This window comes from Mirounga angustirostris, unplaced genomic scaffold (genome assembly GCF_029215605.1).
Source record: "Mirounga angustirostris isolate CCGP_5_RB_7025 unplaced genomic scaffold, mMirAng1.0.hap1 SCAF_6, whole genome shotgun sequence".
Classification (NCBI taxonomy): Eukaryota; Metazoa; Chordata; class Mammalia; order Carnivora; family Phocidae; genus Mirounga; species Mirounga angustirostris.
In genome coordinates this window covers 128,989,998-129,002,586 of record NW_026991714.1, presented here as the reverse complement: position 1 = coordinate 129,002,586, position 12,589 = coordinate 128,989,998, and the positions used below count along the sequence as shown (strand labels likewise).

Sequence of the window (12,589 nt, the reverse complement as noted above, 5' to 3'; positions counted from 1 at the left end):
CTCTACCAGCCGGCAGCCGGCTCCAGTCGCTCCAGCAGCCCGCCCGCGCAGTGGGCGGGCACTTTGGCGCGCTTGCGCACTTTGGGAAAAGCGGAGCTGGACCCCGCCCCGTACGGCTGCTTTGCTTCTCCGCTGTGCGTGCGAGGGACGTCGGGGGCGGTGCCGCAGCAGTTGCCCCTGGTAACGGGGAGGCAGGAGGAGGAGGAGGAGGAGGAGGAGGAGGAGGAGGGACTCGGCGGGAGGATGGTGAGTGTGGGGGCCCGGGCCCCTCTGGAGCTGGCCGGTCACCCCCCTCCAGTCCTCAGGCCCAGGGCGGGCCACTGCGCTTGAAGCCAAGGAGGGAATGGGACGGCGCTCAGCCTGCAGTCTGGGTTCTGGATTGTTTTCGGGGGGCAGCGGGGAATCCCGAAGGTGGGCCCTTGGAAGGAGACCTGGGCCTGGGGAGGAAGGCGGGGCTTGCAGCGGGTCCGAAGCTAGGGGAAGGGGCTGAAAGGTTGCGTGGCTATCCCGGTACAGAGCCGGGGCTCCATCATTACTAGGGACGGAGGCGAGGGCGGATCCGAATAACTGCGGAAAGCAGACTCCGCATGCAGGCTTAGATCTTTCTAGGGAATCGGCCTTCCGGTACCGCTGGAAAGTGGGTCCACCGGGGTCCGTCCAGAAGCGGGGAGAAGGGTCAGCGCTACTGTCTTTGAGGTCGTCCTCGCGGTACCAGGGGAGATGGTAGCCTAGCTCTCCTCTTCCTCGAGAAGTGCGGGCCTCTGGGGGGAGGGGTGTAAATCCCAGGACACAAAGAGGTACCGCTTGTAAGGGATGCCTGGTGGATTTTACGCCGTCTTGGTGTTTGCGTGGCAGCAACGAGTTATTTATTTGCTGAGAGTTCTGTAAAGTCTGGTTGTTGGTGATGACCGATTTTCCCTTCAACACTTAATCCATATTGATGGAGGCAAATTTGCTGCCCAGTCCTTAGTATTTCATTTCAAACCTGTTGCAGCCTTTTACATATGACCACACCAGAACCAAAGATCTTAATCTCACCTTGGGATCTCCAAACTAAAAAGAATGGGAAATTAAAACTAGAGTGGCTATCAGTTGGCTTTTCTCTGTCAGACTTAATTAAAGCTTTCCCAAGTTGTGAATTATGATGTGTGACAGATCTGACCGTTGACACGCTGTTCCTTGTTGATTTCTGTGCAGTTAGTTGGAGGGTATTGAAATGGAATTGAGTAGTTTTAGAGCAAGTCAAAGCAAAATTGACTTTGAAGCATTTAGAATAGGTTGGCTGGCTTACCAACTGCACAGAGCCAGGCACTCAAACTTAGTTACTTCCCCACCCCACGTCCATTAATTTATGAAGACTAGATGTCTGCAAGGAAAAAAAAAATGCATGCACTTTTGGTCAGATTATCCAATGAGTAAATTTTGATAGGAAAAAGAATTGATTTTACATTGTCAGATTGTTAAAGAAGTAGAATTTGATCTGAAGTTGCCAATCACATTTCACACTTGCTACATTGCAGTTTTATTAACCTCAGGCTAAACAGATTTTTACATGTTTTCCTTTTATTAATCATTTATACATGAGCTGTCCATTTAAAGGCTAAGTTTTTCTCAATAAATGAGTACAAACATAAATATTTACACAGAAAATAACTAGAACTGGAATAAAAAAGGCATGCCAAACCAACAGAGAATGAGATGTCATCATAAATGAGAAGCATGAGCGTTGGCTAACTTTTCCCCAGTTTGTTTATCAACTAAGTGGACTGTTTTCATGATTGTTTAATTTATAATTACAGGCCACAATAAATTAACCACTGCTCATGTTTCCAGGTGCAAATTGACACTGTGGACAGCAAATTGACAGTGCTACAGCACTATTGTATACAACTGCTGTGTTCATTGATCAAGACAGATTTTTTCTTTTTCTTTTTTCCTAAAATGAACAATATGAAATTAGGGCAAATCATTCTGGATTCTTTATCTGGTTTCCCAAATACATTTTTTTATCTCCAAAAGTGTGAGCTATTCTTAGAACTGAAAGTGGAACATAGAATTTAAATCATCAGTGGTGTGATTAAGTGTGTCACGTCTGGTATCCCACCCATCCCTGGGATAACTGTACAACTGAAGGCTGAGTCTCAGGCTTTTGTTTCTGCTTTATAAACCTTCAGCTATGACTAATATGTTTTATTTCTTATTTAAAAACCCCAATGGGGCGCCTGGGTGGCTCAGATGGTTAAGCGTCTGCCTTCAGCTCAGGTCATGATCCCGGCCGGGGTCCTGGGATCGAGCCCCACATCGGGCTTCTGGCTCAGCGAGGAGCCTACTTCTCCCTCTGCCTCTGCCTCTCTCCCTGCTCATGCTTTCTCTCTCTCTCTCTGTATCTCTGTGTCTCAAATGAATAAATAAAATCTTTAAAAATAAATAAATAAATAAATACCCCAATGTTTTCTCTGAACTTTTAGTCAGCTATTTTAGCCCTGCGTTTTCATATCAAGTCTTGGGTAAAATACTAAGATGACAGTAATGTTAGTGCATTAAGTAATCACTGCTATTTAACAGATAACCCCTTCACTCAAATTATTTATGGAGTACTTTCTACGTACATGAACCTAGTAGTAGTTATCAAGCATGTTCAGCATTGGAAGACTTTTCCTAAAATTGTGTTTTCTGGTCAGAAAATGGTCAGTGAAAAATTAAAAAACAAAACAACCAACACAACTACTGCTTCGAGTGTCTACTACGCACTATGCTTTACATACATTATCTCAATCTTCAGAGCATTTTTCTTAAGATATAAGTATTGTTCCCATTTTCTAGGTGCCCAGGGTTACACATGGAAGATAGGTGAACTCAAGTCTATGAAATTCCAAAGCCCATAATGTTCCTTTTTTTTTTAAGATTTTATTTATTTATTTGACAGAGAGAGAGAGAACAAGCAGGGGGAGTGGGAGAGGGAGAAGCAGACTCCCCACTGAGCTGGGAGCCCGATGCAGGGCTCAATCCCAGGACCCCGGGATCATGACCTGAGCTGAAGGGAGACGCTTAACTGACTGAGCCACCCAGGTGCCCTCTTTTTTTTTTTTCTTAAGTTTTTTTTTTTTTTTAGTAATTTCTACCCACAACGTGGGGCTTGAACTCATGACCCGAAGATCAAGAGTCGCATGCTTTACCGACTGAGCCAGGCAGGCGCCCCCACCTCCATCCCCATCCCCAATGTTTTTTGTTGTTTTTTTTTTAAGATTTTTTATTTATTTATTCATGAGAGACAGAGAGAGAGAGAGAGAGGCAGAGGGAGAAGCAGGCTCCCAAGGAGCAGAGAGCCCGATGCGGGACTCAATCCCAGGACCCTGGGATCATGACCTGAGCTGAAGGCAGACGCTTAACCATCTGAGCCACCCAGGCGCCCGTCCCCAATGTTTTTATTAGGACTCTGGTAAGGTGGGAACCCACTCTTCCTGAGGAAATGTCCATATTTTGTTCCTCAGGAAACACTGTATTTATTTAATAGAGAGATGAGGAGAAAGAAGACAAGTTTAGGTGAGGTTCTCCCTATCAAAGCTATAGGAGTTCCTGGAAGTTAATAACGTCTCCCTGAGCGGCATAATTTTTTTTGTTAAAGAGGTAAAGATACATTGAAGTCAGTTCCATTTAAGCTAGTTATGGAGAGTGCATGTACTTGACAGTTGGCTTATTAATTTTAATATTTAAATTTTAACTGCTCCTCACAGCCACATACACTTTCCGTCCACCATCACATTCCTCTCTCACCCTCTACTACCCTAGTTTCTCTGAATGACCTAGTTTGTATCATTTTAGGTCAGTGCACCATGCCTCTGCCAGTAGCTGAGTTTAAGCTGATTTTGAGGCAGATAAAATATCTGTAGTCAATAGCACATGTATTCATAATTTGCCTGTAGAAAGTTTGTTTAGATGTTTTATGACTGAGTCAGACCACTTCTGTCCACCAGGGTGCAGATAACTTATATGCACACATGCTGATAATAGACTTTATACAAAACTAAAGTTCTGATTTCTTAAATTGCCTTTAATGTCAAAGGAGTACAAATCCTACATAGAAATCATGTCTGTTTTGCTCACTGTTGTACTTGGGGCACACTGTGGATATTTAATGTGAATGAAGGAATGAATGGGTATTTTAACAAAAAATACACTTTAAAAATTCGTTTCCTTGTATTTATACTACAAAACTCAGCCCCATAATAAAATTAACTTCTAACGGCGATCTCCCTTCATTTGACATTTAAAATAAAGTATGGACACTTATGTTTAGAAACATAGACTTATTCTGCTCTCTTTCCTCCAGCCTCTTAAATCAGCTTACTTTGTACCTTTCAGGCAGAACTCTGATATCTATAAATATCCTCTTCCCTATTTAGCAAACCCTGATAATCCTGTGATCCCCTGTCCTCAGTAGTTGGGTTAATATGATGCTGTACTGTATTTGCATTTGTCTTCCCTAGACCATGCTTCAGATGCCATCTATCATTTTGATTGAAGAAAATAGTAACTGAACTTTCCATTTCTCTGTAATTTCACTTAAAGGTGAAGCATATGAAGTTATTTCCTGATAAGGAAAGTCACTCATTAGAAATGTAGAAGTATTGGGGCGCCTGGGTGGCTCAGACGTTAAGCGTCTGCCTTCGGCTCAGGTCATGATCCCGGGGTCCTGGGATCGAGCCCCGCATCGGGCTCCCTGCTCCGCGGGAAGCCTGCTTCTCCCTCTCTCACTTCCCCTGCTGGTGTTCTCTGTCAAATAAATAAATAAAATCTTAAAAAAAAAAAAAAAAAAGAAATGTAGAAGTATCATTTTTTGATACCTTTAAGTTAATAAAGTTTAGGTATAGTTAGAATGGTTTTCTCTTTTGTGCTTTGCTTCTCCCCTTTTAAGATGAATAGAAATTAATTTCTCTTCATTGTTCAATTTCAAATATAATAAGTGTGTAAAAAGTCTCGGCCTGCAGAAAGCAGTATTTTTATTTACAGATTTGTTTTAAAAGAGGAGACACATGAGGAAAAACCTAAAACATTCATTTTGAACCTTGAAAATATTTTATAGAAACATCTTTCATGATTTCTACACTAGTAGATAATGCATGAGAATTTTACCTGTACGGTCGTTTCATGTACAGATGTGATAAATTTCGGTTATTTTAGAATTTTATTGGAAGAGGTAATGAGGATATCTAATCAAGAACTCAGGATGAGTAGTACAATGTGTTTTCCCTGTTCTAGCCTTTTTCTATTACCAGTCCCCTGAGGATCTCAGAATTCTAATTCTAACTGTTCTGAAAGGTGGTATTATAAATGAGTGCTTGCAATGTAGCTAATAGAAGCCAGGGAGACTTCTCATAAATATAGTTTAAAAAAGGAATGTTGTCAAAGTATTCAAGGCCAGATAAGATAAAAACAAAAGAAAAATGTCATGCCAAAAAAAAAATTAAAATTAAAAAAAAGACCTACCTATCTTTTTGTTTGTTTGAAATCTGTTCATTCTTCCTAAATCTTTTGGTATAGATTTGTCTTTCTGTCTTAAACTAAATCTTCCATCTTATTGCTGGAAAAAATTGAGGCACAGAGAGGTTAATGTAATCCTTAACAAGTCAGTGCAAATACAGAATACTAGAAATGGTAAACAAAGAGTCTCTGAGGCAGAAAGGAATTCTTAATAATTATGCGTATTTGCATATCATTGTCCAAAGACTCAGTTGTTGAGAATTATTTCACAGAATGGTTATTTGATCTTAGTGAACAGGCTGGTTTGAATTATTGCCTGGTGCAATAAGGATAAAAAAAATATAACCATTTTATATAATTCTAAGACTCAGCTTGAAGGAATTTCTCCTTGGGCTGGGAGATTAGATTATATGCCCTTTAAACTCTGGAATTCTTTGATTCTTGTTGTAACTCATGCCTCATTGGAACAAGACTGTCAGCTGCAGGACAGAACAAATAACTATCTTATACAGAGTTTCTTATGTCTGTAGCTAAAAGGCAATATGGTTTATTTCTAGCCATTAAAAAATAATAAAAACAAGAAACAATTATTATATTAAATTACTAGTAAAAAAAATACCCTGGCTAAATTGTGATTGTTTTTATTCTTCATGACTGACTGACAATGTTCTGACCTCTCTGTTGTATCCGATTCTTCATCTGAAAAACATAATTTATACTATGCACTTATCCTATATGGGTCTTGTGAAAATTAGATGGTGATAGAGTATTGGGTTTTTTTTAGGTCATCAGAGAGTATTTTGAATGCTGAAGTCTTAAATGTAAACTGAAATAAAGTCTTAAACAATTTTATACTTTTTTTTTAGAGTGTGTGTGTGTGTGTGTGTGTGTGTAGCATGGTAAAATCTTGCACTTACTTGGGTGGATAATTGTATTTAATTCAACAACTATTATCTAATGTCTATCCAATAAGTGCCAGGCATTGTGGGAGACCAAAGCTATAACTCTTACCTGCAATAAATTTCACTCTAGGAGAAAAATACAAAAATCAATTACCTATAGTCTGATATGATGTGTGCTCTACTCTAAGTGTATATAAAGGGCTTTAGGAACATGAATTGAGTAGTAGTTCACACTCCCAGATTTGGGGTGACTGCTAAACTGGATTAATAGGAGGAACAGCAATAAGCCATGCTTTTTATTGAGTTGCTGTATTTGCTGAAGTACTTCTGCCAAAACTTAGGAGGATGAAGCAAATGGAATAAATGACGTTGAGCTGGAAAATAATACTGTGAGCTCTCCACAACCAAGAACTTTTTTCAAAGAGGAGAAGATATTCTGATATCTACTAATATCAAAGTCAGTGCCCCAAAAGTAATCTCTCTTCTTCATGGTTGTTTAAGGGCTTGCTCTCAATTTTGCGCAAATTGAAAAGTGCACCAGACCAGGAGGTGAGAATTCTTCTCCTGGGCTTGGATAATGCTGGCAAGACCACTCTTCTGAAGCAGCTTGCATCTGAAGACATCAGCCACATTACACCTACACAGGTGAGCACTGCCCTGGCCCCAGGTGCTTGTGTGACATATGGAAAGTGGTCATAGCAATATGGAAGGCAAAATGGGAAATACAGTTTTGTCCACCCTCAAAGTTTTGTTACTGAGAAAAGTCTATACAATTTAAAACAATCTAAGATTTCAAAAACATATCGAGTGATTACATAGGTATGAGGTACTTAGAGTAGTCAAATTCATAAAGACAGAAAGTAGAATAGTGGTTACCAGGGGCTGGAGACAGAGGGGATTGGAGGGGTCATTGCTTAAAGGGCATGGAGAGTCAGTGTTGTAAGATGAAAAAAGTTCTGAGGATGGCTGGTGGTGATGGTTGCACAACAGTGTAAATGCACTTAGTACTCCTGAACTCTACACTTAAAAATGGTTAAAATGGTAAATTTTATGTTATGTATATTTTACCAGTTGTTAAATAAATCATTTAAATAAGCATATATAGGGGCACCTGGGTGGCTCAGTCGGTTAAGCATCTGCCTTCGGCTCAGGTCATGATCCTGGACTCCCAGGATCCAGCCCCACATCAGGCTCCCTGCTGGGCGGGGAGCCTGCTTCTTCCTCTCCCTCTGCCCCTCCCCTGTGCTTGTGTGTGCTTGCTCTCAAATAAATAAAATCTTTAAAAAGAAAAACGAAAAGAAAATACAGAGAGAATATAAAAGAAAAAAACAGAGTACTGTGAGAAAAACTGTTAATATTTTAGTGTATATTTTTCAGACTTAATAAATACAAATATATCTATCACTTTTTTAATTTAAAAATCCCCTGTATTTGGGGCGTGTGGGTGGCTCAGTCGTTGAGTGTCTGCCTTCGGCTCGGGTCATGATCCCGGGGTCCTGGGATCGAGCCCCGCGTCGAGCTCCCTGCTCCGCGGGAAGCCTGCTTCTCCCTCTCCCACTCCCCCTGCTTGTGTTAGCTTCTCTCACTGTGTCTCTCTCTGTCAAATAAATAAATAAAATCTTTTTTTAAAAAATCCCCTATATTTTTTAATCCAGCCTCTTTCCTAAGGCTAAGCAAGCAAAACACAAAGGATCAGGCAACAGTGGTGCTGCCGGTGTGGAAGTTGAAAGACAAATCCTAAGTGGAACAACCCTCCTTCTTTAGACCTGCTTCCCTGTAGGAAATCCTGCGAAGGCTTGACCTTTGACCAACCCGTTGGGTTTCCTAACTAGAGGACAGCCCTGTTGGTCTTAGTCACTTTAAAGTGTTTGAGCATTAGAGGTTTTAGCAAAAGCAATTTTTTAAGCATTTTCCACCACTGTACTGTGATATAAGTTTAGTGTCAGGTTTGAATGGCTGTGCTGGTCTGTGTACTTCACAGCTTGTGAGTCTTACTGATCTGCAACTTTTTGCAGAAAAGTCATTTCAATTGCTACCAAATAAGCACTTTTACAGCTTCTGAACAAATTTAATGTATAGCCTAAGGAGGAGCAAATTACAGTAGTCTAGCCTAGAAGGGCTAAAAACACATATTACTGTGTCGGGATTTCTGCCAGAAAAAGAAGTCTAGGGTTTTTTTTTCTTTTTAATTGAGTATTAGTGGTAGGCTGTATCTCTTAAGAGTACCAGTAAAATGAGGGCATCCAGCACTGTGAACATAGAAATGAATTCTTAAGTTATGGACTCAAAGTTCCAATTCTAACTTTTAGGCTTTATTTGATATGTTATAGGTGACTTTGTTATTATATGATGTTAAGTTTTCATATTTATTCTTTTTTTTTTTAATTTATTTGAGGGGTGCCTGGGTGGCTCAGTCATTAAACGTCTGCCTTCGGCTCAGGTCATGATCCCAGGGTCCTAGGATCGAGCCCCGCATCAGGCTCCCTGCTCAGCGGGAAGCCTGCTTCTCCCTCTCCCACTCCCCCTGCTTGTGTTCCCTCTCTCACTGTGTCTCTTTCTGTCAGATAAATAAATAAAATCTTTAAAAAATAATAATAATTTATTTGAGAGAGAGAACAAGCATGTGTGCATGAGCGGAGGGGAGGGGCAGAGAGTGAGAATCTCAAACTCACCAGTGAGCGCAGAGCCCAACAGGAGGCTGGATCTCATGACCCTGAGATCATGACCTGAGCCAGAATCAAGACTCCAACGCTTAACCAACTGAGCCACCCAGGCACCTCTTTTTCTTGTTATTTTTAAGTAGGCTCCACACTCAGTGTGAACCCAACATGGGGCTTAAACTCACAGCCCTGAGATCAAGACCTGAGCTGAGATCAAGAGATGGGTGCTTAACCAACTGAGCCAGCCAGGTGCCCCCATATTTATTCTTTAAAAACAAGCCTTCTGGGGCGCCTGGGTGGCTCAGTTGTTAAGCGTCTGCCTTCGGCTCAGGTCATGATCCCAGGGTCCTGGGATCAAGCCCCACATCGGGCTCCCTCCCTGCTTGGTGGGAAGCCTGCTTCTCCCTTTCCCACTCCCCTTGCTTGTGTTCCCTCTCTCGCTGTGTCTCTCTCTGTCACATAAATAAATAAAATCTTTAAAAAAAAAAACAAAAAACAAGCCTTCTGGGTGCCTGGCTCAGTTGGAAAAACATGCAACTCTTGATCTCAGGGTTGTGAGTTTGAGCCCCACATTAGGTGTAAAGATTACTTAAAAATAAAATCTTTAAAAAAATTTAGAAAAACAAGCTTTCGGGGCACCTGGGTTGCTCAGTCATTGAGCGTCTGCCCTTGGCTCAGGTCGCGATCCCAGGATCCTGGGATCGAGCCCCGCATCGGGCTCCCTGCTCTGCGGGAAGCCTGCTTCTCCCTCTCCCACTACCCCTGCTTGTGTCCCTCTCTCACTGTGTCTCTCTCTGTCAAATAAATAAATAAAATCTTTAAAAAAAAGAAAAAAGAAAAACAAGCTTTCATTGTGTTTTTGTTTTATATTAGAAAAAGTAGGGGGGCGCCTGGGTGGCTTAGTCGGTTAAGCATCTGCCTTCGGCTCAGGTCATGATCCCAGGGTCCTGGGATTGAGCCCTGCATCAGGCTCCCTGCTCAGTGGGGAAGCTCTTTCTCTCTCTCCCTCAACCTCTGTGTGTATGCCCTCTCTTCCTCTAGCTCTCACTGTCTCTCAAATAAATAAATAAAATCCTTTAAAAAATGTATCCTTTTTTTCTATGCATATATGATGGGTATATTTAAAGATTTTATTTTATTTTTTAAAGATTTTATTTTAGAGGGGCGCCTGGGTGGCTCAGTCGTTAAACGTCTGCCTTCGGCTCAGGTCATGATCCCAGGGTCCTGGGATCGAGCCCCGCATCGGGCTCCCTGCTCCGCGGGGGGCCTGCTTCTCCCTCTCCCACTTCCCCTGCTTGTGTTCCCTCTCTCGCTGTGTCTCTCTCTGTCAAATAAATAAAAAATAAAAAATAAATCTTAAAAAAAAAAAGATTTTATTTTAGAGAGAGAGAGCATGAGCAGAGGGAGGAGCAGAGAGGGAGGGAGAGGGAGGGGAAAGAATCTCAAGCAAAGTCTGCACTGAGCAGGGAGCCCCATGCAGGCTGGATTTCAAGACCCTGAGATCAGGACCCCAGCCAAAACCAAGAGTCGGATGCCCAACCGACTGAGCCACCCAGGCGCCCCTTAAAGACTTTATTTTTAATTAATCTCTATACCTGACATGGGGCTTTATTTTTAATTAATCTCTATACCTGACATGGGGCTCAAACTTACAACCCTTGCATGCTCTACTGAGTCAGCCAGATGCATCTATGATGGGTATATTTAAAATAAAAAATAGGGGCACCTGGGTGGTTCAGTCGGTTGGGCGTCTGCCTTCGGCTCAGGTCATGATCTCAGGCTCCTGGGATCGAGCCCCACATCGGGCTCCCTGCTCAGCAGAGAGTCTGCTCCTCCCTCTCCCTCGGTGCTCTCTCTCCCTCTTTCTCTCTTTCAAATAAATAAATAAAATCTTAAAAAAATTAAAATAAAAAATAAAGGGGCGCCTGGGTGGCTCAGTTGTTAAGCATCTGCCTTCGGCTCAGGTCATGATCCCAGGGTCCTGGGATCGAGCCCTGCATCGGGCTCCCCGCTCCGCGGGAAGCCTGCTTCTCCCTCTCCCACTCCCCCTGCTTGTATTCCCTCTCTCGCTGTATCTCTCTCTGTCACATAAATAAAATCTTTTTAAAAATAAATAAATAAATAAAAAATAAAAAATAAAAATGACGGGGCGCCTGGGTGGCTCAGTGGGTTAATCGTCTGCCTTCAGCTCAGGTCATGATCCCAGGGTCTGGGACCAAGCCCCACCTCTGGCTCCCTGTTCAGCGGGAAGCCTGCTTCTCCCTCTCCCACTCCCCCTGCTTAAGCGTCTCCAGTTCCTTCTCTCGCTTTGTCTCTCTCTGCTAAATAAATAAATAAAATCTTTAAAAGAATAAAAATAAATAATACTTATGTAATACCCATTTCTTTTTTTTTTTTTTTTAAGAATTTTTATTTATTTATTTGAGACAGAGAGAATGAGAGAGACAGAGAGCACATGAGAGGGGGGAGGGTCAGAGGGAGAAGCAGCCTCCCCGCCGAGCAGGGAGCCCGATGCGGGACTCGATCCTGGGACTCCAGGATCATGACCTGAGCCGAAGGCAGTCGCTTAACCAACTGAGCCACCCAGGCGCCCTGTAATACCCATTTCTAAATGTTTGCACCCATTATTTTCTTAGAATAATTTCTTAGATTTGTTGGTCCGATGACTTAATAGAATTTTTTTTCTTTCGATGACTTACAGAATTTTAAGGCAGTTGATACATATGGTCAAATTCCAGGAGTTACTCTTACTTATCTCCTGCTTCATTCCAGAAAGATTTGACATTACTGGCTTTGACATTGAATATTGTAGTTAAGTATAGAACTTTTAAGCACACGAAAGTGGTTTTGTCAATGAGTCAGAATGAAGCTGCCTTTTGCAATAAGCTTAAGCCACTTGGCTTTAGAGTTCTTAAACTTCTAATTTATTCAGTCGTTGGCATCTTACAGGAGCTGTAGTCAGCATCATCCCCAGGTATCCCCTATAGTCCGTTTATCCTCAGTGGCAATTGGGTGGCAGTGTTCCTGCACCATCACACTGTGCCTTGTTCTTCTGCAAGAGGCAAGTTGTATTGGCAGGCTGCCAGATGAGGCAAATGTTTATGGAGACGTCCCCAGGCCCACTTCACTCCAGTTCTCCTGGATGAAATGTCACTTCTGTGATAGCAAGCTGTTGATTGGATTTTTCAAGTCCTGATTTCACTATATCATTCTCAGAAAAAGATTTATTTTTTTAATTATTGCTCATGAAATGCCTTCTCTCCAAACCCCAGAGGTCTTGTTAATTTGTTTCTCTGCACACCAACTCCCAGCTCACAGTTCCACCTGCCCCTGATTTGCTCACCTTCCTCAAAGTTCCACCTTGAGTCACTGTCCTGAAAATGAATACTTTCTTTTCAAGTTCATCAGAAATGCTTATGAAAGAACAGTTTCCAATGCCTGCTTGTTTATTTTCATCACTTCCTATAACTGAGGGCCCCACTTCAGCGTTTGAACATGCTGTTCCAGCAGGTCATCCCTTCCTCACGGGGCTAAGAGTCCAGTTAC

The 12,589-nt window shown here is 42.1% G+C and overlaps 1 protein-coding gene across 1 annotated transcript in view; it reads left to right on the top strand.

Moving 5' to 3' along the window:
• The first annotated feature begins 8 nt into the window (after window positions 1–8).
• ARL3 (ADP ribosylation factor like GTPase 3) overlaps window positions 9–12,589 on the top strand; it is a 35,505-nt gene continuing 22,924 nt past the window's right edge. Inside the window, exons 1-2 of the mRNA XM_045878717.3 lie at window positions 9–246; window positions 6,885–7,028. Of these exons, the coding sequence (XP_045734673.1) occupies window positions 244–246; window positions 6,885–7,028 (147 nt within the window). The 5' untranslated portion in view covers window positions 9–243. The remainder of the gene's footprint in view (window positions 247–6,884; window positions 7,029–12,589) is intronic.